Raw genomic sequence first — 22,337 nt, forward strand, 5'->3', positions numbered from 1 at the left:
CATGAAAGTGTTTTCTTGCATAGTCTACGTTAAAATGCAGAGAAATGGCGATGTGATTCTTAAAACTGCTTCAGTACTTCAAGATGTCCCATGGTATTTCTACACTTGAAAAACAACATTTCTGAGGGGCAGAGCGCGTTGCTCCTACCCCAGCAGTTAAAACTTGTAACAGGGTAGCATCTTCGGGTGCAGACTTTAAAAACGTGAGGTGACCCATCTATTTGACCCAGCAAAGGTTTCAAATACCTCGTGAGGCTCCCAGAACGCACGTGTCACTTCTCAGCCAGAGCCTTTCAACTGTAAATTCTCAAGGTGGAGGTACAAGTTCAAGATTTACTTTTTAGAGTCTTCCCGTACTGGCTCAGCCAGTGGAAGGCTACAAAAAGGCAGTGCTCCAGGTACCGCTTCTGCTGTAAAAGCCCTCTCAGCCTCCTCCTGTGTGGCTCAACCAGCATGTTCATAGCTCCAAGCCAGGGCTTGGAGTCGGGCAGGTGCTTTCCTCTTCACTCCAGCTGCATCCTCGTCAGAGAACTCGCTGGGTTCTCCTGCCTTCCCCCAGTACCTTGGAATTCTCTTTGTCTCATTGCAAAGAAGTCTGTGCAAGGGACAGATGAACCTGAACTTTGTGCTTTGAACTTTTCAATTTGTGACTCTTGTTAAAGTAAAATCCCTCATGATTAATACTGACACAGGCATTGCCCCGTTCCCCAGCTAAACATCATTAACAGTATATAGCCTGGGGTTTCCTGCCAGATCAGCCCGGCAAGGATTCACTTGCTCTTTTCCCCTCCTTTCAAGTAGTGCCAGTGCCCTTTCCCCATCCATGAGGCTGCTGCAGCAGGTTCTTCTTTGCAGTAGTGAAAGCGTGAGCTGTGGTTTTGCTTTCTTGCAGTGTTTGTAATTGTCAAGCGCTGCTGAACTGTATCTGGAGGATGGAGTCCACTGCCTGTCCTTTCCCTCTCCTCCCTTGAAGCGAGGTACTGTGTCAGCCTCTCCTGCTCAATACTGACTCCAGGCCACCTCCTCCTCTCTTATTTATTTTCTGTCAGCGCAAAGTTCTAGAGACTGTAAATAAGAGCCCCACTGCTGCTTTCAACACCATTTCTGCTCTATGAGAAGCTGCCATCTTAGAGCTACAACTCCTTTGGGACTTCTATCACTATATAATGCAGAATTACAAATAAGAATTAAAAGAGAAGCTATAAGGAACCAGATCTTGGCTTCTAATATGATCCCAGTGCCATTTCCAAAGAGTCGAGCCATCTTTTAAGTTTGCCAGGGTGTGAAGGCCGCAGCTTTGAAGGCAGCTGACTGAGCAGCAGTGCCCTCGGGGCCGTGGCACATACAGGAGCTGAGGGGTGGCAGCGAGGCACCAGCACCCTTCGGCGCTGCCCTGCAGTGGGGCAGCGGTGGGAGGGAAGGAGGTCTCCTTCGGCACGGCCCCCGGAGGGCTTGCAGGGGCTTTGGGTTGGGTCTGGCTGAGCAGACCAGCCTTTGCGAGGCAGATGCAGCATGGCCCCATTAGCTGAGGCTGCGGTGCCCAGCCCTGCAGGGACCAGGCGCTCAGGCAGCGGGGACAGGCACACGCTCACCTTGGCCAGCAGTCTCGCCTGCCATGAGTTGCCCCACGCCCAGCTGCTGCACGCCAGGCCTGCTCTCAGGCACTCTCCACGAACAGGACCATGTGCCGCCACCACCACCGTAGGCAGCCTGACACAAACCCTCTCCCCCCAGGTTCACACCAGCCTTTGCACCGCCCTTGGCAGGTCCCTGTCAGCAAGCCCAGTGCAGCATCCCGCTGCCTTTGGCCGCGCTGGGCTCCGCAGCAGCAGGCATCGCCTGCATCCCACTGCTCCCCCTGCCCCACGCTTGTCCCTACACCAGCGACAGGGCTCCACCACAATTTACTCACAGCAGAGGCTGGGGAAGGAACAACTGCTACAAAGAGAGGTGGGGATACCTGTCGGCACACAAAAGAGACATTTGTGGCGCTTCCTACCCATACCTGACTTTGCATACCGTTCAGGGAAGAGCGCTTGAAGCACCACGACTTGCTGCCACCTGGCACAACTGCTTTACACACCAGTAAATCAGAACAGCAGACTCCCGAGTTTGGAATAAGACAAAATCATTGTTCACTTGCTTCACATTTAAGAAAAAAACATGGTTCATTAAAACAGCTTTAATGAAAAAATAAAGTTCTGAATTAAACTATAATTATACATGGCTGAAAGTGATGAACTAAAAGAATGGAGGTGTTACTTTTTTTTTCTCTCTGCTGATACTGTAATGTGCTGGACTTCTCAGACACCACCTATTGGGATAAATCTGAAAAGGTAACAGAACAAGAGTCAGTCACGTGGATTAGTATTGAACCTCTGTGAAAAAGAGCCAGTTTGCTTGGCAGTTCGCCATTTCTCCCATAAAAGCTTCAGGAACACGTTCCACGGAGGTCCAGCTGAATTGCAGACACGCTGTAAACACAAGAGATGCCAATTTTCAGAGCAGGTCCAACCCTTACACAGCTTGTGACTGGGATCTTCCAAAGCCTTTCTGTTTGCAGAGTGAAATGGCAGCATTTAAGAACTTTGGTTATTTTTCTGGCTGCAAAGAACAGTCAGGCAGCCGTCAGGGGCAAGTCTTTGGCAAACTCCTTAGTGGTTCCGTGTAGCTTCCAGAGGGCAGCGTACCACAGTCATGGTCTTAAGATTTTACAGACGCTGGAGCCGGTTTTCAGAACCCAGAGTCGGTTGCTGCAGGTTGGTGGAACTGGATTTTTGTGAAGAAGCAGGGCAGAGGCACAGTTGCACATCGTGCAGCTCTGCCATCCCGACCTGGGCCGGCAGATGTTTCCTGCCCCTGTGTTCCACGCCAGGGAGCCGCAGGGCACCGCAGTGCTGGGCCGTCTGCCTGAGGCTTTGGCAGCGCCGTGTCAAACACCTGAAGGAGGGTACCTGACTCTGTGTGCTGCCAAGATGTCCGTCATCACCAGGATGCATCTCCTGACGAACCAGCGCTTGGATAAGGCAGTGGCCTAATGCGGTGCATCTGCAGGACCAACATGGACACTCCTACCAGTACGGCTCGTCTTGCTTTGGCTGTGGTACTCGCCAGCGATTCCCCTTGCCTCATGGTCTCACCAGACAGGGCGCGTATTGTTCAGCAGGCAGAACTTCAGAGAAATACCTTGAAACGTCAACTGAATTTGTGCGATATGTACGGCTCACTCTGTTTAGTCGTCGAGGAACAACACTGCCATCTTGGTGGCCTCGCGCACGAGCCTCGACTCCCTGTCACGTTCCTGAATGGATTTCCCTTGGGCTGGGGCCCCAGGAAGTCCTGTCGAGGGACTGCAGTGTTGGTGGGGCCTGGGCGCTCTCCTGTCCTCCCCCGCACTGGATGGATCTTCATTGCACTTCACCTTGCTGGCTGCGTAGCATTTGCTTTTGTCTGTGTAATTTGCAACCAATAGGTTACAGATTCCATTTTTTTTTGATTACAAATCCAGTCTCATAAAACAGACAGCAAAACCAAAAGTCAGCTCAGCTGTCGTACTTGGATGGAAATGATCAAATCCCAAACCAGACCTGCCAGGTTCTAAGTTTACTATGGCCCCTTTTACAGTCCACGTTGGAATTCTGGACTGAGAAAAGGGAGAGTCATCGTCTTCTTAAAACAGGACCTTAAAGTTTAACGAAGGGCCAGGAAATGGAGCAAACGGTATTCCTCCATACACACATCTGAGCCAATCATGCAAAACAAAGTCATGAAAAGTCACTGTAAGGAGAGACCTTCTAGGAAGAAATCTGGTGATGCTTAATCCCTAGTGCTGCCCATCCAGAAGAAGGGCTGCTCTTGTCCTTCAAACGTGCCAGTCCCTCAGTGCAGGAAGATGCCCCATTTGCACTTGAGCGATGCCAAATCACAGAATTCCCCTACAGCCTGAGCCCGCTGAAGAGGGGGCAGATCACACAGAGGTCAGTACGCATTGGCGCTCACTCCTGTGGAGCCTCAGAATCTCTAAGATTGATACATACGGACAAAAGGGCAGGTATAATATTACATTAAAATTAAAACACATGGCCATTTACTTTTCAGACTCTTCACACAGATTCCCTCCTCCTCCTCCCCCATCTTTGGAGGAGGAGGAGCTTCCTAGGACAGAGAAGGTTTGCGGTTTCCCGATGGGATGAGAAAACATACGTGGCAAAGGTATTATACATTCCCCAGACATCACCCAATTCATAGTCGTAACCGGACAAAACCCCACCGAACCCAGACAGCTTAGTCTGTCCCTTGAACTAATCAGTATCTAGCAGCAGTTCTGACCGGTCAGCCTCTTCCAGCCCCAGCCGCCCGTGACTTGGTGATTCTTCGTCCCTGTTACCACAGGCCGGCGGGGTGGCCCGTCAGCCTGAGCAGCAGCAGTTCGGGGGAGCTCTCCCCAGCCTCCCGGCCGGTGTCCACAACTCGCCCGCCCGCCCAAGCAGCGCACCAGCACACCCCTCCCTCCCCTAGTCCAGAAAGCGCCTGCGCGAGCCCGTCCGGGAACGGTTCGAACGGCGAATGTCAAACTTGGAGTCCCGGCACTTCTGGCATATGTAGACCTCTGGGACATTCGACTTGCGGATTTTGGCGCAGGAGAGGTGGATCCAGGTATGGCACTCGTTACACTCGATCATCGGCCGCCCGGCGAAAGGCTTCATGCAGAAGCAAGTGACTAGGTCCCACGAGTCATCATCTGCAAAAAGAAATGGCAAGTAATGGTTTTAACTGCCAACACCTCCCGCCTGCGCTGGGAATTTTGCTCTCCTTTCCCACTAGATTGAAACCTGGGTTTCAAAGACAAGCACTTTGCTGATTTTTTCCAGGTCTCTCTTGTGCAGGCAGAGACTCTCAGCAGTACAAAAGAGGCCGTAATCCATGAGAGGAGAACTGCCTGCTTTTATACAGTCACAGCTTCTCACTCAGTTTTACTGTGAAAGCAGCCAACCACCCCCCCATTCCCCCAAAAACCCCAACTGCTACTGAATCCTGCCAGGCAGCACACCTTGGCGTTCTCCTCCCACTGCAAGTAAACTGCAAAGAGCTCGGCAAGAGCAGCACCACTTCCACCTGCCTAATCCCCTTCAGCCAGCCAGGCCACCTACCCGAATCCACCATGATGTCCTCATCATCACCAGTGCCATCCTCATCCCGAAAGACCACCTGCTTCCCCTGTCGAATGACCGTTCGTTTGCCGACACTCTGGATCTCCACCGTCTGCTCAGCCGTCACGGCAGGGTAGGAGACGCTGGATGGCGTGTCAGAGTCCCATACCGAGCAGTGCTCGGTCGCAGACTGAGGGTCACCCTCAGACGAGGGGCTCATCGGCGTCTCTACGTAAGAGTCCTCTGTCTCCAGGTCCAGCAGCTTCTCCTCATAGTCCTCCTCTGCAGACACTTCTGTTTCCCTCCTCTTCAGCTTCTTCTTCTTCCTGATCTTATCAATTTGCTTTCGCTCCGGCAGGAAGTTGCTGGGTTTTGCCCGCTGGAACAGGGAACCGTATGGTTTTGCTCGCTTAAGCTGACTAAAGTTCTTTCTGTTCTTGGTGGGCAGGGCAACGGAAGAGGGGATGTCATTGAAGCGGGGCTCCCAGCTATCGCTGTCAATCGTGCCCCCAGTGCTGTTGGGAGGGCTGGGGCTGTTCCTTAGTGGCGTTTCCTGGAAAACATCGAGAAAAGCAGATAAAAGCCTTTAATTGGAGCCGGCTCGTGTGTGGCACTGAGGCACTGTGCCCTCTCCCCCGCAGCACTGCCTGGCGTGGCCCATCTCACCCAGGCTCCTGCTCTCCCTGTGCTGCCGCAGGGATCTCCCTCGCACCCTCCCACAGGGATCCTGGGCAGGGAACGGCGACCCCGGGCTCCACTCTTCTCACCCCGCCCAAAGAGCGTCCCCCTCCCGGTGCCTCCAGCCCTCCCACCTGCTGCGGGTCCCCCTTTTGTCCCGGGGACGGCAGCCGATATTCGGGAAAAGCGCAGCAGACCCTGCCGCGGGGGGGGGGGGGGGGGGGGGGGGGCACGGGGGATCCCCGAGGTGGGGGGGGGGGGCCGGTCCCGGCGCTTCTCACCTCCTGCGGGTACGGGATGTAGCCGGCGTAGGCCAAGACGAAGGTGCAGAACTTGTTGAAGTCCTCCACGGTGCGGTGCCGCCGGGAGGCGGGGGAGAAATCCTGCGGGAAGGGGGGTCAGCGGGGCCGGGCACGGCCGGGGGGAGGCGCCGCCGCCGCCGCTCCCCGCAGCCCGGCCCCGCCCGCCGCCGCCCCACCCCCAACCGCCACCAGCCGCCGGGCAGCCCCCCCCCCGCGCCCCCCCGCGCCCCCCCCCCCCGCCGCTCTCGGTACCGGGCCCTCCGGCGGGCCGGCCCCCACAGCAGGGCACGGCGGGGCGTGCCGCCGCCATTCCTCACCCCGCCGCTCCGCGTTCGGGCGGCACAAGATGGCCCCGGCCCCGCGCCGGGGCGGCGGCGGGGAGTGGGTACCGGCGACCGAGCCGGGCCGGGTCGGAACGGGCCGGGTCGGGTCGGGCCGGGCGGCGGGAGACGCCCCCCCCCCTCCCGAGCCCACGGGGCCCGGCTCACCTCCGGGGCGAACGGGGAGGCGCAGGAGTCGGAGTCCATGTCCCGGCGCGGGAGGCGGAGGCGGGGCCGGGGCGGCGGCGGTAACCGGGCAGCGCCGACACCCGCGAACCGCTCGGTACCGGCGGGAGGCGGCGAAGGGGCGGCCGCCCGCGCGGGGGCCGCCGGGAGCCGTAGTCCGGGCGTGCGCAGTGCGGCCGCGGGGGCCGCCGGGAGCGGGGGCGGGGCGGGGGCGGGGCGAGGGCGGCGCTGAGCGGAGCCGAGCGGAGCGGAACGTGGAGCCCGGCGGTGAGCCCGGTGGCGATGTGGGGGGGCACCGGCGGCCAGGGGGGTACTGGCGGGCGGGAGCCCGCCGCGGAACCGCCGCTAAGGCGTTGGGGGGGGAGCGGCCTCTCCGCCGGAGGCGTGAGCCCGGGCCTCCGCCCGCGGTGAGGGCCAGCCCGCAGGGCCAGGGCCTGGCGTCTGAGGAAAGGCCCCCGGTGGGCGCGCCGGGAGGCGGCGGGGGTGCTGCTCCCGCCCGGGCACCGCGCCGGGGGACCGGGCCGCCTGGGCCCGCAGCGCTGCCGGCCCGCGGAGCTGCGGGCGGCTCCCGGGGGCCGCAACCCGGCGGAGTTGCCGCACGGGCCGCGTACAAACGCCGCCCGCCTCGGCGGGGCCCGCGCCTTGGGCTGCTCCGCGGGGCAGGGGGTGTTTTCCAGGGCTGCGTACTTCTGTCCCGCTTCCCGGGCTGGGAACGTTTCTCCCTGTGCTAACCCAGCCTGTCCTCTTTTTTTCTTTCTTTCCTTAGTCCTGTAAGCTGCTCCTGGGGTGACCCCTGAGGGGCTCCGCGCAGGGCGTGACACGGCGTGTGCTCCCACAGGCACGGCATGGCGGCGAGCACGGGCAGCGGCGCGACGGCGGCGGCCACCGGGGAGCCAGCGCACGCGGTGTCCCTGCTGCGGGGGCTGAGCGCGCTGCGAGCCGAGCGGAGCCTTCTGGATGTGACGGTGGTAGCGGGCGGCCGGGAGTTTGGGGCACACCGTGCCGTCCTGGCTGCCGCCTCCGGCTATTTCCGTGCCATGTTTGGCGGGGCGCTGCGGGAGGCACGGGCTGAGCGGGTGCGGCTGCACGGTGTGGAGCCCGAGTGCCTGGCACGCCTCCTCGACTTCGCCTACACCGGCCGGGTGGGAGGGCTGGGCCCCGACATTGCCGAGCGCCTCCTGCGCGCTGCTGACCTGCTGCAGTTCCCTGCAGTCAAGGAGGCCTGTGGCGCCTGGCTGGCACGCCAGCTGGAGCCCGCCAATGCCCTGGAGATGCAGGACTTTGCCGAGGCCTTCGCCTGCCCGGCACTGGCGGCTGCTGCCCACCGCTTTGTCCTGCGCCATGTGGGCGAGTTGGGCGCTCAGCTGGAACGGCTGCCGCTTCCACGCCTCCTCTCCTACCTGCGGGACGATGGGCTCTGTGTGCCTAAGGAGGAGGCCGCCTTCCAGCTGGCACTGCGCTGGGTGCGTGCTGACCCCGCCACCCGTGCCCCGCTGCTGCCCCAGCTCCTGGCCCATGTCCGCCTGCCCTTTGTGCGCCGCTTCTACCTGCTGGCCCACGTGGAGGGCGAGCCACTGGTGGCCCGCTGCCCGCCCTGCCTGCGCCTCCTGCGTGAGGCCCGCGACTTCCAGGCTGCTCGCCTTGACCGCCACGACCGGGGGCCCTGCGCCCGCATGCGCCCTCGGCCCTCCACCGGCCTCGCCGAGATCCTCGTCCTCGTCGGTGGCTGTGACCGTGACTGCGACGAGCTCGTCACCGTTGACTGCTACAACCCACGTACTGGCCACTGGCGCTACCTGGCAGAGTTCCCTGAGCACCTGGGTGGGGGCTACAGCGTCGCTGCGCTGGGCAATGACATCTATGTCACTGGTAAGGCGTGTGGGGCGCAGAAGAACTGGTGTTAAGATTTCCGTTGAAAACACATGGTTCTAGCAGCAAGGCTTGGCTTTTCTTGGGGTAGCAGGGCGTGTGAAACTCTGCTCAGGCTCAGTACAACTGCAGCCTGAAGATGGGCGTAGGGACTCCTGGAGTCAGTGCTGGATTTAGCAGCTGATCTCAATCTGGGAGGTATTTTGTCGCAAGTAATGCTTCTGAGCACAGGGGCAGAAGTCACAGCTCTTGCACCAGTGGATCTTTCTAATTGCTCACTCTGGGGGACAGGAATGACTTGAGAGGGTTTTGAATTTCTGTCTGCGAAGAAGCTGTTTGGGTACAGAGCCCCATGAATCACAAATCCAGCGCGTGCTTGAGGCAAGAGGCGTGTCAGAAAGCCCCAGGTTCCTCAGCCAGTCACTGCCTATGAGTCACAGTACCTTCCCCAGCACAAATCCTGCCTCCTCGCAGTCCGCTGGGGCTATAATTACTTCTCTCAAGGTGACACGGATGTGTAATTTTGGCTGTTAATCCACGTGTAGATGCCTCCTTTGAACTACATCCCCATAGCTGGAGCAGCAGCCTTGCGGCAGCCTTAACAAACCAAGGCCTGGGAAACCAGGCGCCGCAGAACAGCTTGCTCTGGGTGTGCAGGACGCACTGACAAAGATTTGAAGGGCAGGTCAAATGCAGGTGAACAGAAAACTGTTTATTCCCTAGTCATGAGCAGAAAACAAGGATTTGCCTTAAGGGCAGAGCTGTAAAAATGATGGGCTACCACACAGCTCGTTTGATGTCCCTTATGTCCCTTGGGAGTTTCCCAGAACAATCCCAGGCAGGTCTGGGGGTGCCGATGCTGCTGGGAGCCCTGTGCTTCGGTGAGGCTGCTGCTGGTGGGGATCTTTGGTCGCTCTGCTTAGTGTTGGTGTAGCGCTGGCAGTGGGGAGGGTTGGAAGGCTTCCGTGCTGCCAGCCGTAATGCTGCCTGGGCAGCCAGGCACTGGTGAGCATTGGTGTCCACAACATTGCAGCAGCCTCTGGATAGTAGTGCAGCAGGGGTTGCAAAATGGGAGAGAAAATTGTTATTTAGAAGGATGGAGGTAGTCAGCCCTGGGAGATGTGTTTTGAGTTGTGTCTGAGTACCGACTAGGAACGACATGGGAAAAGTCCTTCCTGGCTGGCTGGGAAAGAAATGGTGCAAAGCTTCCATTAAAATCCTGGTGGTGCATGCCAGTGTCCTCCAGTACCAACATATTTTCATAATCTGTGGCCCCAGGAAGCAGATGAGTGGGGGTGGGTATTAAGAAGGCGTAGCTGGAAGACAGAGCAAAGATGCCAGTCCCGAGCCAACCCCTCTTCCATCACCCCCTAGTACTTCCCTTTGTGAAATCACACTTTGAAACGTGGCATGCTGTGCTGCAGGCGGATCGGACGGCTCCAGGCTGTACGACTGCGTCTGGAGGTACAATTCCAGCGTCAACGAGTGGACGGAGGTGTCTCCCATGCTGAAAGCCAGAGAATACCACAGCTCCACGGTTCTGGACGGGCTGCTGTATGTGATCGCCTCCGACAGCACGGAGCGCTACGACCACTCGGTGGACAGCTGGGAGGCTCTGCAGCCCATGCTGTACCCCATGGACAACTGCTCCACCACCTCATGCCGCGGCAAGCTGTTTGCTATAGGCTCCCTGGCTGGCAAGGAGTCCATGGTTATGCAGTGCTACGACCCTGACAGTGACCTGTGGTCCCTCGTGAACTGCGGCCACCTGCCTCCCTGGTCCTTTGCCCCAAAGACCGTCACTCTCAACGGCCTCATGTACTTCATAAGGTGAGTAGCGGGAGCGATAACCTCCCTCCCTGTGTCCTCATGAGGCAACCCCGGGGCTTCCTTTTTTCCTCTTTTGCCTAGAGAGGTTGTGGATTCTCCTTCTCTAGAGACATTCAGAATCCACCTGGATGTGACTGTGCAGCCTGCTCTAGGAGAGCCTGCTTTAGCAGGGTGGTGGACTGGATGATCTCCAGAGGCCCCTTCCAATCCCAACTATTCTGTGATTCCCCGGGAAGGCATGTGGATTTGGTGGGTGGTCATAGGAGAGCACTGCATTGGGAGAGCATGGCAGTGCTTCCTCTGGCGCAGGTGCGTCCGTAAACTGCCACCCCTCCGTCTTTTGCTTCTGTTGTAGCTAGACCTCAAAGAGCCACGCTTAAAACTGTGTAAAAATGTCTGAATCTAAACCCATGGGCTGGGGAACAGCCAGGTATAGATCCGGCTGAAGTCAGCAGCCCTGCTTGGAAATAGACTTCTCGGTTTTCTTGGCTTCTGGTTCAACCCCCACCCCTTGTTACTATAAATAAATGAGTAAGCTCCAAGAAAACGTTAAACTGTAGCGCAGGCGAGGACATCTTCCGTCTCAGCAGAGATAAGAGGAGTGAAGATGAAATGATTGGTCACTATTTTTAAGCGCCTTTCCAATTAGGGACTTAATTACCCATCTAGAGCTATCCTGGTGGCGCAAATACTTCAGTTATCCACTTAATTAAAAATAAACTGAAAGGCATGCTAGCACTGAAGCATCTCATCTTGTCACGTTGACTCTGAGCAAACAGAGTTCTGTGATGGCCTCCAGACCCTTTTCTTCTTTTCGTCTCCTCTTGGCTTTGCATAAAGCAGCAACTTCTACCCAAGGCATTTTCTTTGATTGATTTGGGTTCAGCCAAGTGTCTTGGTTCCTGGCAGTTGTTTGCAGATAGCCCTTGGAGTCACCTGGTTTTCAGTAAATACTGGCAGGGGTCTTCTAGCTCTTTGGCTATTTGTCACAAGCTGATTCTATAGGTTTTCCTTTTTCCATTTTAAAAGACTGATGATTGACACTTTAGCATTTCTGATCACTTATGCAGGAGTTAACAAGGAGATTATCGGGACCAAATTTTTCTCCCCTCATTTCACATGCTGTTCTGTACAGCTATAAGGTAATCTTTGGAGGACAGAGGAATAGGTTACCAGTAAAAGTCACAAACTCATTTTTTGGTTACTTTTAATAGCTCAGGCTAAAGCTTCTGACTGAAGATCCCCTCTAATGGGACTAGTTTTATAAGTATAAATACAGCACAGCAGGGGGGCTTAGGTCTTCCGCTGCATCCTTCTTGGAGCTAGCCCTGAGATGGGAGCGGAGCTTCTGGCCTGTCACCTTGTTTCCCTTCCATTTCTTCAGGGTTTTCAGCTTCAGACTTGGAAGCATTTGACTCGCCTGCTGCTGTTAGTTACGGGCAGTGATGTGAGCAGCAGCGGTTTGTTCAGGTACAAAGGGCTCGGCAGCAGCGCTGTGTCCCAAGGCAGGTGCCAGCTCTTGGTTCTGAGCAGTTCGGAGGAAGAAGGGTTGGTCTTGGTGCCACTCGGTGGGGCTTGGAGCGCTCACATACATGTGCTCGTGTTAAAGATGTTTCGTTCAGATGAGTATCAGCTTGGTTCCAGGCACATCGCAGAAGTAACTCAAACTAAAGAAACTGGTTTTCAGGCGTGTGTCTTTCGGGTACCTTAGATACGCTTGTGTGGAACGTACCCAGAAAGCCCCGTGGCACGCAGTTGGCTGCGCCACAGGCTTAGCAGACTGATTGCTGATGTAATAGTTTGCTGAACAGGCACTCCTGTTGCAGGTCAGACTTCTTATTTATTTTCACTCCCTCCCCTGCTCAGATTCACATGAGCAGTCGATAGCAGTACCTAGTGACCAGCACATGTCAACGCACCATGTCACGATAGATACAGAGACAATGAAATATTCCTTGCAGCCTTTTGAATCTGTCTATAGCAGGACTGTCTTGCAGTAAGTGATGGCACTTCTCCGGCTGCCCTGACCTTGTCCTCTTCACATTCCTGTGTCAGCAGCATGCGTTTCTGGAGCACAAACTTCCTCACCTGTTGCTGTCGCCCTCCCATGTCGCGGGTGGAACGGCTGAGAGAAGCCTTGGGGGATTACGCTGCCACCACCAGCTCTTCCCTCACGGTCCAGTCCTCTGGCCCATCTAAATTTGGCGTTGGCAAAAAACTCCAACAGTAGGGATGCCATTACTTTGAAGTACACAGAGGTTTAAGCCTCTCCAGCACAGCAGTAATTTTTCTTCTAGACCCTGAAGCACTTGGCACTAAAGCTGTATTGGTCTGGGTGGGAAATGGCATGTGCTGTCAGTTTGCTCTGTTTCTGGTCATTTTGTCTGCTGCCTTCCCTCCTAGGCAGTGTCCTAAAACTCAGCGTACACCAGACAGTATAGAGCACATTGCTTTGCCTGTAGAGAAGCTCCGGAGGGGCACTCGTGCTCTTTGGGTGTAGGTCACTGGCTCTGAGAATGGGCTGTGCTCCTGCGCTAATATGTGGTACATGCACAAGGCCTGTGCCAGCCTGCCTCGTGGGCAGGGGCACACCAGAGAGCTCCAGGCGTTTCCTGGGGCTGAGCATCACGGCTGGCGCAGGAGAAGGCTGGGGTCTGCGTCGAGACCTCTGCATTTGTACAGGAACCCTTCGGTCTCCGATACAAGTCATGGGATTGGAGCAGAAGTGCTTGCGGTGGCATTTCAGGCTGTTGAACTGGGGGCTTCACAAGACGGGAGGTTTGTAGAACTCAGAAGAGTAATTTTGTGTTATCTCCCACAGAGATGACTCTGCTGAAGTGGATGTTTACAATCCAGCAAAGAATGAATGGGATAAAATCCCTGCCATGCTTCAGGTAGGACGCTTACCGGCCTATGGGATGCCCATCAGTGTTAAAAATTGGCTTAAATTCCCTTTGGAAAACCAGGTGCTCTTTCAGTTGTAACCCCTTGCATGTGAAACGCATTTCAGCGTATCGGAGTCACCTGGAAGAAAAAATCCTGGCCTGTAGTTGTGTGGCCGGGTGTTCAGCCCAGCGTGCAGGAGCTGGGTGCCACTGGAAAGCTCTGTTCCCCCCGTGGTTTGGTTCAGAGCCAGCAGCTGGTGGGTGCTGAGCCCGGTCCCAGTGAGCAGTTGTGGGACAGTACCCAACATTTCATTGTCTGCCTGCTTGGGCAAAACCCTCCTTTCTGATTGTTTATGTTTATTTTTATGTTGTAGGTGCATGTTGGGGGGAGCGTGGCCGTGCTCGGCGGGAAGCTCTATGTCTCTGGCGGCTACGATAACACGTTCGAACTCTCAGACGTCCTGGAAGCCTACGACCCTGAGACACGAACGTGGAGCGTGGTGGGCCGACTCCCCGAGCCCATCTTCTGGCACGGCAGCGTCAGCATATTCCGGCAGTTCATGCCAGAAACCACACAGGAGGATGACGGCATCACGCTGGACAACACCATCAACTTGAACAGGCAGCGTGAAAACCTTCACAACCAGAACCTTAACGAGCTTCGTTAGTGGGGGAAGGCGCTGTCCCCCTGGCTTGAGGCGAGTTCGCTATCCAGAACCTGTGTTGCTTTGAGAGAAGGCAGAGGCAAAGCAGTGCCTGGAAACAAAAAAGTACTGATTGTAGAGGGAGTGAAAACTGAATGCTTGACGTGCTGTTGTGGAACCGCAGCCGGCAGCCAGCCAGGCCTCCGCTGCAGCTTCCCTCGGCCCTTCCCTGGGGCAGGAGGAGGCACCGCGCTGCCCGCAGAGACCCAAGAGGTGAACTCTGAGGAAAGCGAGCACGATGAATGTCGCCGCAGCGTCGCAGCTTATGGCTTTTGGTCAGACACCTTTCGCCTGGAGTTCCTTCACCCCGTAACGCTTTCTTTGCCACCAAACTCCTTTCTTCGGTTTCTTTTCTTGGGAGGGGCCTGTCTGTTAGGACGGTGGTCTGGAACCCCTCTGTCCTGTGCCTCGGAGGAAGACAGACTTCCCGTGCATGCCTTCCTCTGCGTGGTTAGAGCGGGGAAAGGCCTTGCCATGAGAAGCTGGAGGTCCGTTAGGGGCCTTTCCTGCCTGTTGCTGTGGTCCTCAGTTCCCCTTCATGCCTTCAGGAAGAGCGGGCATCCTGTAGCAGGGACCTCGCTGAGGTCAGGTGATGCAGCTTCACCTTCCCCTCTCTCTGATCCTTAGTTCTCCCTGTGTTTTGGTGAGGTTTTTTAAGTTGTGGCATTTAAATTTCTGCAGGTATTTGTTTTCCAACCCTTCCTAACAGAGCACTTTTCCTTCTCAGAAGAAACACCCTTATTTATCTTTTAATCGTGTTCTCCCAACTAGATTGTTTCCGATCACCCCAGCTGTGCCCCCCTTTAAGGCGAGAAGCAAGTACCCCCCTTGGTTGGCCCCAGGAGCAGCTGCCCCGTCGGGGAGGAGCCCTTCTCCCTTCCAGGTGGGACCCGGTGCCTTGATATGGAGCTGAACTAGGCAGAAAAAGCCCCTTCTTGTGGCGAGGGCTGTTTGCTGGCGGTTCTGCTAGGCCGAGCCCTCGGCCAGCGTGTGGGGTTGGGCAGGTTGGCCCTGTGCAGCAAGGGATGATTTTTGTTTCTTCACCATTTTGAAGGAGCTAAGTTTTTTAGTTTAGGGAAAAAAAAAAAAAACAAACCTAACACCTTACCAGGAAAGGTGAGCGCAGCTTCCTCAGGAGATTCTCTGCCAGCTTGCAGCATTGCTGGCAGTGTTGAGACACCGTGATGCAGAATCGCTTTCAAATTCATCGCCTCCTGTGAAGGAACCCGCCAGACCTTTGGAGAGGTGTCGTGCCCGTCGTGCCTCCGGTTTGCGGGAGCTCTCAGGATCTGGGCAATCAGAAAATGCCGCTGAGGCATTTTGGTAAAGGTGTAGCAGGTAGGCAGAGTGTTGCAGATTGAAAGGTAGTTATTTTAGGGGTTTTTTTCTTCTTCTTTGGGGTTTGCTGGTATTTTTTTTGGCCTGTGTAAGATTTGCCTTTATACTTGCCCAAGTGACCTAGCTAGCTCAGGCTGTATTTCCTCTCTCTACCTTAGCTGAAGAGAAGCTGCGCGCAGTTTACTGGCAAACGTTTCTTTAAGGAGCAAACAGTCAAAGCCGCGGTAGGGCCCGCCTCAAAACGAGCGTCGCACCTTTGGGAGAACTGCAAAGTGTACCAGTGGCCGAACGTTGGCTGGATGTGTTCGCTTTTTCAGTCTTTTCTTCTTAACCAATAGGAAAAAAAAAAATTGCATTTAAGCTTAATTGGGAGATGGAAAGCCCATTGACTTGATCACGTGCCCTCTGGCTTGCCCTTGGATCGCCTCGTGCCGCAGCCCCATCTCCACAACATCAGCTTCTTCACAGCTTTAAGAACATCTGTTGTGCCCCGAGTGCTGTTTTATGCCACGCTCCTCAGCTGTGGAACTTGGGAAAGCCGTTTGCGAAACCCCGGCTGTTCTCCAAGCCTGAAACTTTGACAGTGCCTTGAAACCGCTGCACGCCAGCGGAGGATTGCGGAGGGGCCTTGCCTGGCTGCTGCAGCCTCTCGGTTTAAAACCCTCCCCGGCGCTGCTGTGGGCTGGGAGGCGCGGGGGAGGCGCGGGGGCCTCGCAATCCAGGGTGGCTCCTTCGTTTCTGGGAGTAATGGCCGTGTCCTGCCACGCCGAGCCAGGAGGCCAGAGCAGCCCATCCCCGTGGCGCCATGTCGTGCCTGGAGGGAGACGGCGCGCACTGCGCAGCTGGACTCGTGTTGCAGACTGAAGTATTTATGCTGAACTATAAATAGTACGCACACTCTGTCTCGTACTGTAGTGCTCGCTGCTAGACCTGCCACCCCCAAATTCCCCAACTGGCTGAACAGTTACCAATCTATATTTATTTTTTGTAAAATTCATTGTGTCTGCATCTTTGAGTACAGTTTAAATACCATCCTTTGAAACAAAGGCATTTTACAGATAATGTATTTTTATTCTGAGTTTGTTTTTAAATTTACTTGCAGCAGTCAAGTTAAATAAAATGTGTTACATAAATCTCCCTTTTCTCTTTGGGGGGAAGGTTTCTGGAGTCAGTTCTTACTGTGACATTTCTCTTTCTAGGCCTGAGGTGCATTTGAAGTGGAGCCTTTCAGCTATCTCGGCGAGTAACAGAGGGAAAGGGGAGAGAGTGTGGCTGTGATTTTGGGGCAGTTGGCTGCAGGCGGTGCTCTTCCCCCCTCTGGGAATACACAGAACAGTTCTCAGCGTTACAGCAACCCTGGATCCTGCTGCTTCAGAGAAATAGAAATCTTCACACCTAAAAACCAGAGCTGAGCATTGTTGGGCTCCTTGAGATAATGTGTTTCAAGCTAAGCAGCAGCTGAATTACCTGGATGGTGAGAAGGTGAAGGTCCGGCCCTGCCTTTCATGGGCTCCAGGAACAGCAGTTGGCAGCAGTTTGACAAAACAGAGCAGAACTAAGGCACAAATTTAACGCAGGGAACAATCCTTTGGGCAGGTGTTGAAGGAAAGGGGCAGAGCCATGCTCTTCGGGGCCAGGTAAGCTTTAATGCCAGCCTCCCGGCTCAGAGGCGAGGCGGGAGCACCAGAGGAAAGGGGAGGCATGCGCCAGCCATCCTGCCAGCCGCAAACGAGAGCTCGAGCTCGTTAGAAAGCAATTCAGTGTTACACAGAGAGGCACCGGTCCCCTCCTGCCTCACACAGCACACGTACGTTTATTTGAGTAGCTTTGTGGTTGTTGCTTCACTTGGGAACCGATTACAACTTCGTTGTAACTTCATTTCCCTGCCATCTGGGGCAGGAGCTGGCAGGGAAGGAGGGGGAGGAGTGGATGGCACAACATGAAAAGAACAAGCGTGGCAGAGCGGCTCCAGCCTAACGCTTTATTGTGTTTTGGGAGGAAGGACGCGCGCAGGCGGTCGCGCTATGTTTCACAGTCTTCAGGAATTGTTGTTGTTATAATTAGCGACTGCTCAATCACATCTGCCGTAGAGAAGTTCTCGTTTGAGCAGAGTCTCTGCATGGGGATCTCCTCGGGCAGGGAGCCACGGGCCAGGGACTCCACTATCACCTCGGCTGAGCCCACCTCCAGCTCTGGGGGCGGCTGCAGTGCCACCACCACAGCCTTCTCGTCCTCGATGATCAGGTTCCGCAGCTTGCGCTGCCGGGGGTTGTAGTTCTCCACCCGGTCGTGAATCTCCATGTGGCGCCTCAAGTGAGCCTGCAAAAGTGAAAGGCACGGTGAGGGCTGGCTCCCGGGCGCAGCGCTCCGTGGGGGTCCCCAGAGCCGGGGACGGCCTCACCTGCCGGGTGAACTTGTAGCCACACTCGGTGCACTCGAACTTCCTCACGCCCTTGTGCCGGCGGACGTGGACGCGCAGCTGTTCGACAGCTGAGAAGGGAACCCAGAGCCCGTTGGCAGCAGCACCACGTACTGGCTCGCAGCGCCACCAACCCACGCCGTGGAAAGACGGGCAGCTTTGCCAGAGCCACGCGCAAGCTCCACGCCTGGCCCGTTACCTTTGAACGTTTTCCCGCAGATCTGGCAGAAGTGGGGCCTCCCCTCCTGGTGCCGGCTGGCGATGTGCCTCAGCAGCGGCCCCTTCTCCGTGAAGCGCTGATCGCAGAACTCGCAGCGGAAGGGGCGCTCCCCGGTGTGGGTCCGGTTGTGCTTGTCCAGGCTCGCTGCCATTCGCAGGGAGAGAGAGGGGCAGAGCTGCGGGTCAGCGGCGTGGCGCGTGCCCCCTGGCCCACGGCTCAGGTACGAGCCGCACCACGGCAAAGACCGCAAGTGCCCAGCGCAGTCGGTCTGTGCCAGGCGGGTTAGGAAGGCTTAGAAGCAGCACAGGCAGCAGCCTGCTGCTTCAGGCTAAGGGTTACTGGGGGAAATTCTTTAATTTCTTCCTCTTTTGTGCCGTGGGGGCGAAGGAGGTAATGGGAATGTGCCTTCCTCAGCGGTAGCACACACTCAGAAGAGCGTGGCTTTGCTCCCTGGGGGAAGCAGGCAGGAGGAGAAGGTGGGTTTTGCAGCAGGGCTGTTTTCTGGACATCCCCGATGCCCCAGCCGCGCGCCTGGGGTGTACCTTGCGTCCTGAAGGTCTTGCCGCAGAGGTGGCACTGGAAGGGCTTCTCGCCGGTGTGCGTGCGCAGGTGCATGTTGAGGTTGGCTTTCTGGGTGAAGGCGTGGTGGCAGAACTCGCAAACATAGGGCCGCTCGTTCCTGCGAGCAGGGGAAACGCTGCCATCAGCTCTGCCTTTGCCCGCTGCAGCCCCTCGGGTCAGCTGCTGCTCCTTGCCCGAAGTTCTTGTCACTAAATCCCGCTTCAACCCATCTCGTCCTACAGCATTTTGGAGGCCCACAAACGCTACTCTGCAGCCACGGGCTCCCGAGCAGAAGCCTCCCGCCCCTTGTCATAACCAGCCCAGGAAATGGGCATGCTAAGGATGAGCATGGAGAGCAGCTGCTGGTGTGCGCTGGCTGCTTTGGTAACTTGAATTAGCTGAGCTGATGAGCTCCAGACATCGCCTGGGTTACTACAGTCGCACCCCCAGAGGAAGCGCCAACAGTCTGCTCTTCATCTGGAAGGGAGAAAAGCAGAATGCCGCCTGGCCCCTCGCCAGGTTTCTGGCAGAAGTTTCAGGCCTGCACCTCTGGGAAGGGGCTGCTTTCTGCCCTCCAGCCAGCTCCTCCCCCCAGCACCACCCCGCCGGGCCCTCAGGGGAGGAAGCACAACCAGGAGAGCCAGGGTGAAGCAGGTGAGGACACGGTCACGTCGTACCTGTGTTTGGCCTTGATGTGCATCTGCAGGCCGTTGCGACTCGAGGCCCTGTGCCCACACTCCTCGCAGACAAACAGCTTCTCTCCCCGGTGCTTGAAGGCCTCGTGCAGGCGCAGCTCTGTCCGAGACAGAAAGCACTTGGAGCAGGTCGAGCACTGCAAGGCCACAGGAGAGCGCAGGGTTAGGCAGCTCGCCCGGGCGCGGTTTGCAGCGTACACTCACAACAGAGCCGCTCGCTGCCCAAGACCTGTCCCTCCACCCGTCACTGCCGCTTTGGGGCCCTCCCCACGGCCACCTGCAGCAGCACCCCCAGCTCCAAGATGCCTCGTGAGATGAGACACCCTGACAAAGGTGAAATGCTGGCCAGTGTGTGGGTCTGTCAGCCAAAAAAATTATGAGGGCTGCTCCTGTATCCCCAAAAAAATTTCCAGCAGCTCTGGAACTCCCTGCCTCGCCAAACAGAGCCGGCAGGACAGTGGGTGCCATTCTCTAGGCCAGGCCCAAGGACGGGGCTATTCCCTCCCAAAAGCCCACCGCTGCCCGCCTGCTCCCCTTACTGCGTGGGGCTTTGGTGCGCCATGCAGCTTGATCATGTGGCTCTGTAGGTCCTTCTTCTGCATGAACTGCTGGGCACAGGAGGAGCACTGAAAGACAAGAGGGGAGAGTCAGCTCCCAGCTGCCCCCCAAACAGCAATTTTGGTGCGAGGAGAGGTCCAGCAGCGCGCTGGTGCAATGGGCAGGGGAGTACCATTCTGACAGAGATCACTAATCCCTGGTAAGGCCACAGAATGCGGCTGCCTTTGGTGCCTCCCCGAAGCACATTCTGCTCTGAGATGGGGAGCGACCCTCAGCAGGCAGCCACAGACCGGGGAAGGGAGCGGGTACGCTCGGTTCCCCATCGGCTGGGCCAGGCTGCCCCAAAACAGCAAGGCTCGCCCCCTCTTCCTTCACACCAGTGTCCAGCAGCCATTTGTAGGGATGCTGAAGGCTGGCACTGCTGACCTTGTATGGCATCTCCCCCGTGTGCGACACCATGTGCAGCCGCAGCTCCATTCGCCTCTTGAACACCTCCTGGCAGACTGAGCATGTGAAAACCTGTTAAAAGGCAGGGGAGGCATCAGCTTCCACAGAACCAAGAGTCCGACGCAAAGCCCCCAGCACAAACCACTGGTTATGATGTTTAACCTGTGCCCACAACAACCTGGATCTTTCACAGTACAGAGAGTAGCCTTCTAGGCTTGAGAAAACAGGCAAAATGAGAGTTGTCTGGTAAATTGGACAAAAGCTGCCGCCATCCACTTTGGCAGTGGACGTGGGGGGAGGTCCTGGCTGCAGCGCACATGCCATGCAGCGGTGCTGAGGGCTTTTTGTTTGGCAGCAGTGTGATGTGGACTGTGGCTGGACAACGGTTCCAATTATGCTCCTGCCAAACGGCACCCACTTTCCAGACCGCCAGCGGCAGCTTCCCGGGTGTACCTGCTCAGATCGGTTCATGCAATTTCTGGCTTCGTGTTCCAGGAGATTCTCTTTTCTAAAATAACATTTGCCGCATTTGGAACATTCAAATGGCTTTTCTCCAGTGTGTTTCCTAGGGGGAATACAGAGAACATCAGTCACTGCCGGTCCAACAGCAGAGATGCACGAATGGGCCCAGCGAAGACACTGGGAAGGAACTGGGAAGGGAGGAGGAAGGACCAGACAGCTTTCACACACCGTCCACCCCATACCAACATTCAGTGCCCAGAAGCCGCCTTTTATGTCAGCTTTGCTGATCCCATCAGAGCACAGTCGAGCTGTTTGTGCTTGCTGCGCTCTGCAAAACCTCGATTTCGTAGGGCTGAGGTTTGCCCCTCACAGACGAGCGAAGCACCCTCTCTGCAGGCACCCGCTTTGCTCTCCGCTATCAACCGCGAAGCTCCTCACAGCACCTGGCCGGTGCTCCCCACAACCCAGGCAAACTCCCCCCCAGCCCCTGCTGATTTTGAAAGCCCAGAAGGAGAATTTTCCATCATCCACCTGCAGCCGGCATGTGCTCAACACCTTCTCTTTGAGTCAGGCTGCTCCACTGCCCGAGAGCAGAAGCTCCGGGCAGTCAGCACAGCTCGCAGAAGCATTTCAGAGACATGTAACCCCCGCCCCAGCTCAGAGCAAGCCCACCCTGGTGGGGCAAGCAGAGGGGACCTCCTTTTCCACCCTGGGGGACAGAGGGGACCTCGTTTTCTATCCCAGGGGGCACCAAGGCCTCAAGACCGGCCAGCGAGCCAGGCCAACCGCTCACCCCCTGTGGAAGAAGTGGTGGGAAAAGGCGGAGCCTCGCGGGGTGGGGCCCTACGCGCAAACACGAGGGAAAGGAAAATTCGGAGCGTTTACCTGTTGTGCACTTTAAGGTAATATTTGCTGAGGAAGGTTTTATGACATGTGGGGCACTCAACCGGCACCGCTGTACCTTTTCTGCTCCCCAGCGTCCCCGCCGCCCCCGTGCTGCCAGGCACCTTCCCTGGCAGGGGGGTCTTTTTGCTCCGCAGGGCTTTTTTCTCGGGAAGGGACTCGGCGTCGCTGTCCCCCCGCCCGTCGTCGCCCGCCGCCGCCTCCTCCGGGGCCGGGGGGGTGGCCTGCGAGGGAACAGGCGGGCCGTCACCGCGCCTCCCCCCGCCGGGCGCTTGCCCTCTCCCGCTCTCCGCCCCCCCCCCCCCCCCCCCCCCCCCCCCCCCCCCCCGCTCCCCGTCGCCCTCACGCACCGCCTGCCCGCCGGGCTGCGGGGCTGCCGAGGCCGCGCTGTCCGCCTGCCCGGGGCGGCTCGGGGCGGCGCGGCGGGGCCGCTGGCGGGCGGCGGTGGGGCGGAAGGCGCGGCAGAGCGCCACGGCGTCGGGCACGCCGAGCTGCTCGGCGGCGGCCAGCAGGCGCGAACGGTTGTGGGCGGTGAGCGCCAGGCGGCCGGTGTAGAAGAAATCGAGGAGGAGTTGGAAGGTGTCGGCGAGGCCCTCGGGCAGCACCACCGGGCCGCCGGGGCCGCGGGCGCGGAAGAAGCGGGAGCAGCTGGCCAGCACCGGCCAGTGGGCGCGGAACTCCCGACCGCCCACCCCCAGCGTCGCGTCACAGAACTGCCCCGCCGCGCGCTGCCGGTTCAGCTCCCGCAGGACGCGGACGCTGTGTGCCGCCGCCGCCGCCATCGCCGCGCCGCTACCGGGCCCGCCGCGC

The 22,337-nt window shown here is 57.3% G+C and overlaps 3 protein-coding genes across 4 annotated transcripts; 1 reads left to right on the forward strand and 2 right to left on the reverse strand.

Moving 5' to 3' along the window:
• Positions 1-2,167: 2,167 nt before the first annotated feature.
• Positions 2,168-6,775, reverse strand: PHF13 (PHD finger protein 13). The gene is made up of 4 exons (XM_037379740.1): positions 6,619-6,775; positions 6,110-6,211; positions 5,151-5,703; positions 2,168-4,741 (listed from the first exon to the last, which is right to left on the reverse strand). Exons 1-4 carry the CDS (start codon positions 6,655-6,657, stop codon positions 4,515-4,517), a joined length of 921 nt encoding a protein of 306 aa, XP_037235637.1. The 5' UTR covers positions 6,658-6,775; the 3' UTR covers positions 2,168-4,514.
• Positions 6,776-6,842: 67 nt separating this feature from the next.
• Positions 6,843-16,390, forward strand: KLHL21 (kelch like family member 21). 2 transcript variants are annotated; one of them, XM_037382123.1, is made up of 5 exons: positions 6,843-6,903; positions 7,475-8,505; positions 9,930-10,335; positions 13,157-13,229; positions 13,595-16,390. In XM_037382123.1, exons 2-5 carry the CDS (start codon positions 7,482-7,484, stop codon positions 13,886-13,888), a joined length of 1,797 nt encoding a protein of 598 aa, XP_037238020.1. In that variant the 5' UTR covers positions 6,843-6,903; positions 7,475-7,481; the 3' UTR covers positions 13,889-16,390. The 2 variants fall into 2 exon arrangements, with proteins under 2 accessions (XP_037238020.1, XP_037238019.1); XM_037382122.1 differs by having other exon boundaries at positions 6,847-6,903; positions 7,403-8,505.
• An 827-nt stretch (positions 16,391-17,217) lies between these two features.
• On the reverse strand, positions 17,218-22,329 carry ZBTB48 (zinc finger and BTB domain containing 48). Its single transcript, XM_037382121.1, has 10 exons — positions 21,878-22,329; positions 21,510-21,751; positions 20,616-20,727; positions 20,142-20,234; positions 19,697-19,783; positions 19,140-19,294; positions 18,444-18,580; positions 17,881-18,045; positions 17,664-17,752; positions 17,218-17,581 (listed from the first exon to the last, which is right to left on the reverse strand). The coding sequence occupies exons 1-10, from the start codon at positions 22,307-22,309 to the stop codon at positions 17,285-17,287; spliced, it is 1,809 nt and encodes a 602-aa protein (XP_037238018.1). The 5' UTR covers positions 22,310-22,329; the 3' UTR covers positions 17,218-17,284.
• Between the last annotated feature and the right edge of the window lie 8 nt (positions 22,330-22,337).

Source organism: Falco rusticolus, chromosome 3 (genome assembly GCF_015220075.1).
Source record: "Falco rusticolus isolate bFalRus1 chromosome 3, bFalRus1.pri, whole genome shotgun sequence".
NCBI classification, from domain to species: Eukaryota; Metazoa; Chordata; class Aves; order Falconiformes; family Falconidae; genus Falco; species Falco rusticolus.

Coding starts and splice junctions, on each gene's coding strand:
- PHF13 (XM_037379740.1), bottom strand. CDS start 6,657: ATGGACTCCGACTCCTGCGCCTCCCCGTTCGCCCCGGAG. Junction 6,212..6,618: donor CCTCCCCGTTCGCCCCGGAG/GTGAGCCGGGCC, acceptor CCCTTCCCGCAG/GATTTCTCCCCCGCCTCCCG. Junction 5,704..6,109: donor ACATCCCGTACCCGCAGGAG/GTGAGAAGCGCC, acceptor GATGTTTTCCAG/GAAACGCCACTAAGGAACAG.
- ZBTB48 (XM_037382121.1), bottom strand. CDS start 22,309: ATGGCGGCGGCGGCGGCACACAGCGTCCGCGTCCTGCGGGAGCTGAAC. Junction 18,581..19,139: donor CACATCAAGGCCAAACACAG/GTACGACGTGAC, acceptor CCCTGCTCGCAG/GAACGAGCGGCCCTATGTTT. Junction 18,046..18,443: donor CAAGACCTTCAGGACGCAAG/GTACACCCCAGG, acceptor TGCGAATGGCAG/CGAGCCTGGACAAGCACAAC.
- KLHL21 (XM_037382123.1), top strand. CDS start 7,482: ATGGCGGCGAGCACGGGCAGCGGCGCGACGGCGGCGGCCACCGGGGAG. Junction 8,506..9,929: donor CAATGACATCTATGTCACTG/GTAAGGCGTGTG, acceptor GCTGTGCTGCAG/GCGGATCGGACGGCTCCAGG. Junction 10,336..13,156: donor GGCCTCATGTACTTCATAAG/GTGAGTAGCGGG, acceptor TATCTCCCACAG/AGATGACTCTGCTGAAGTGG.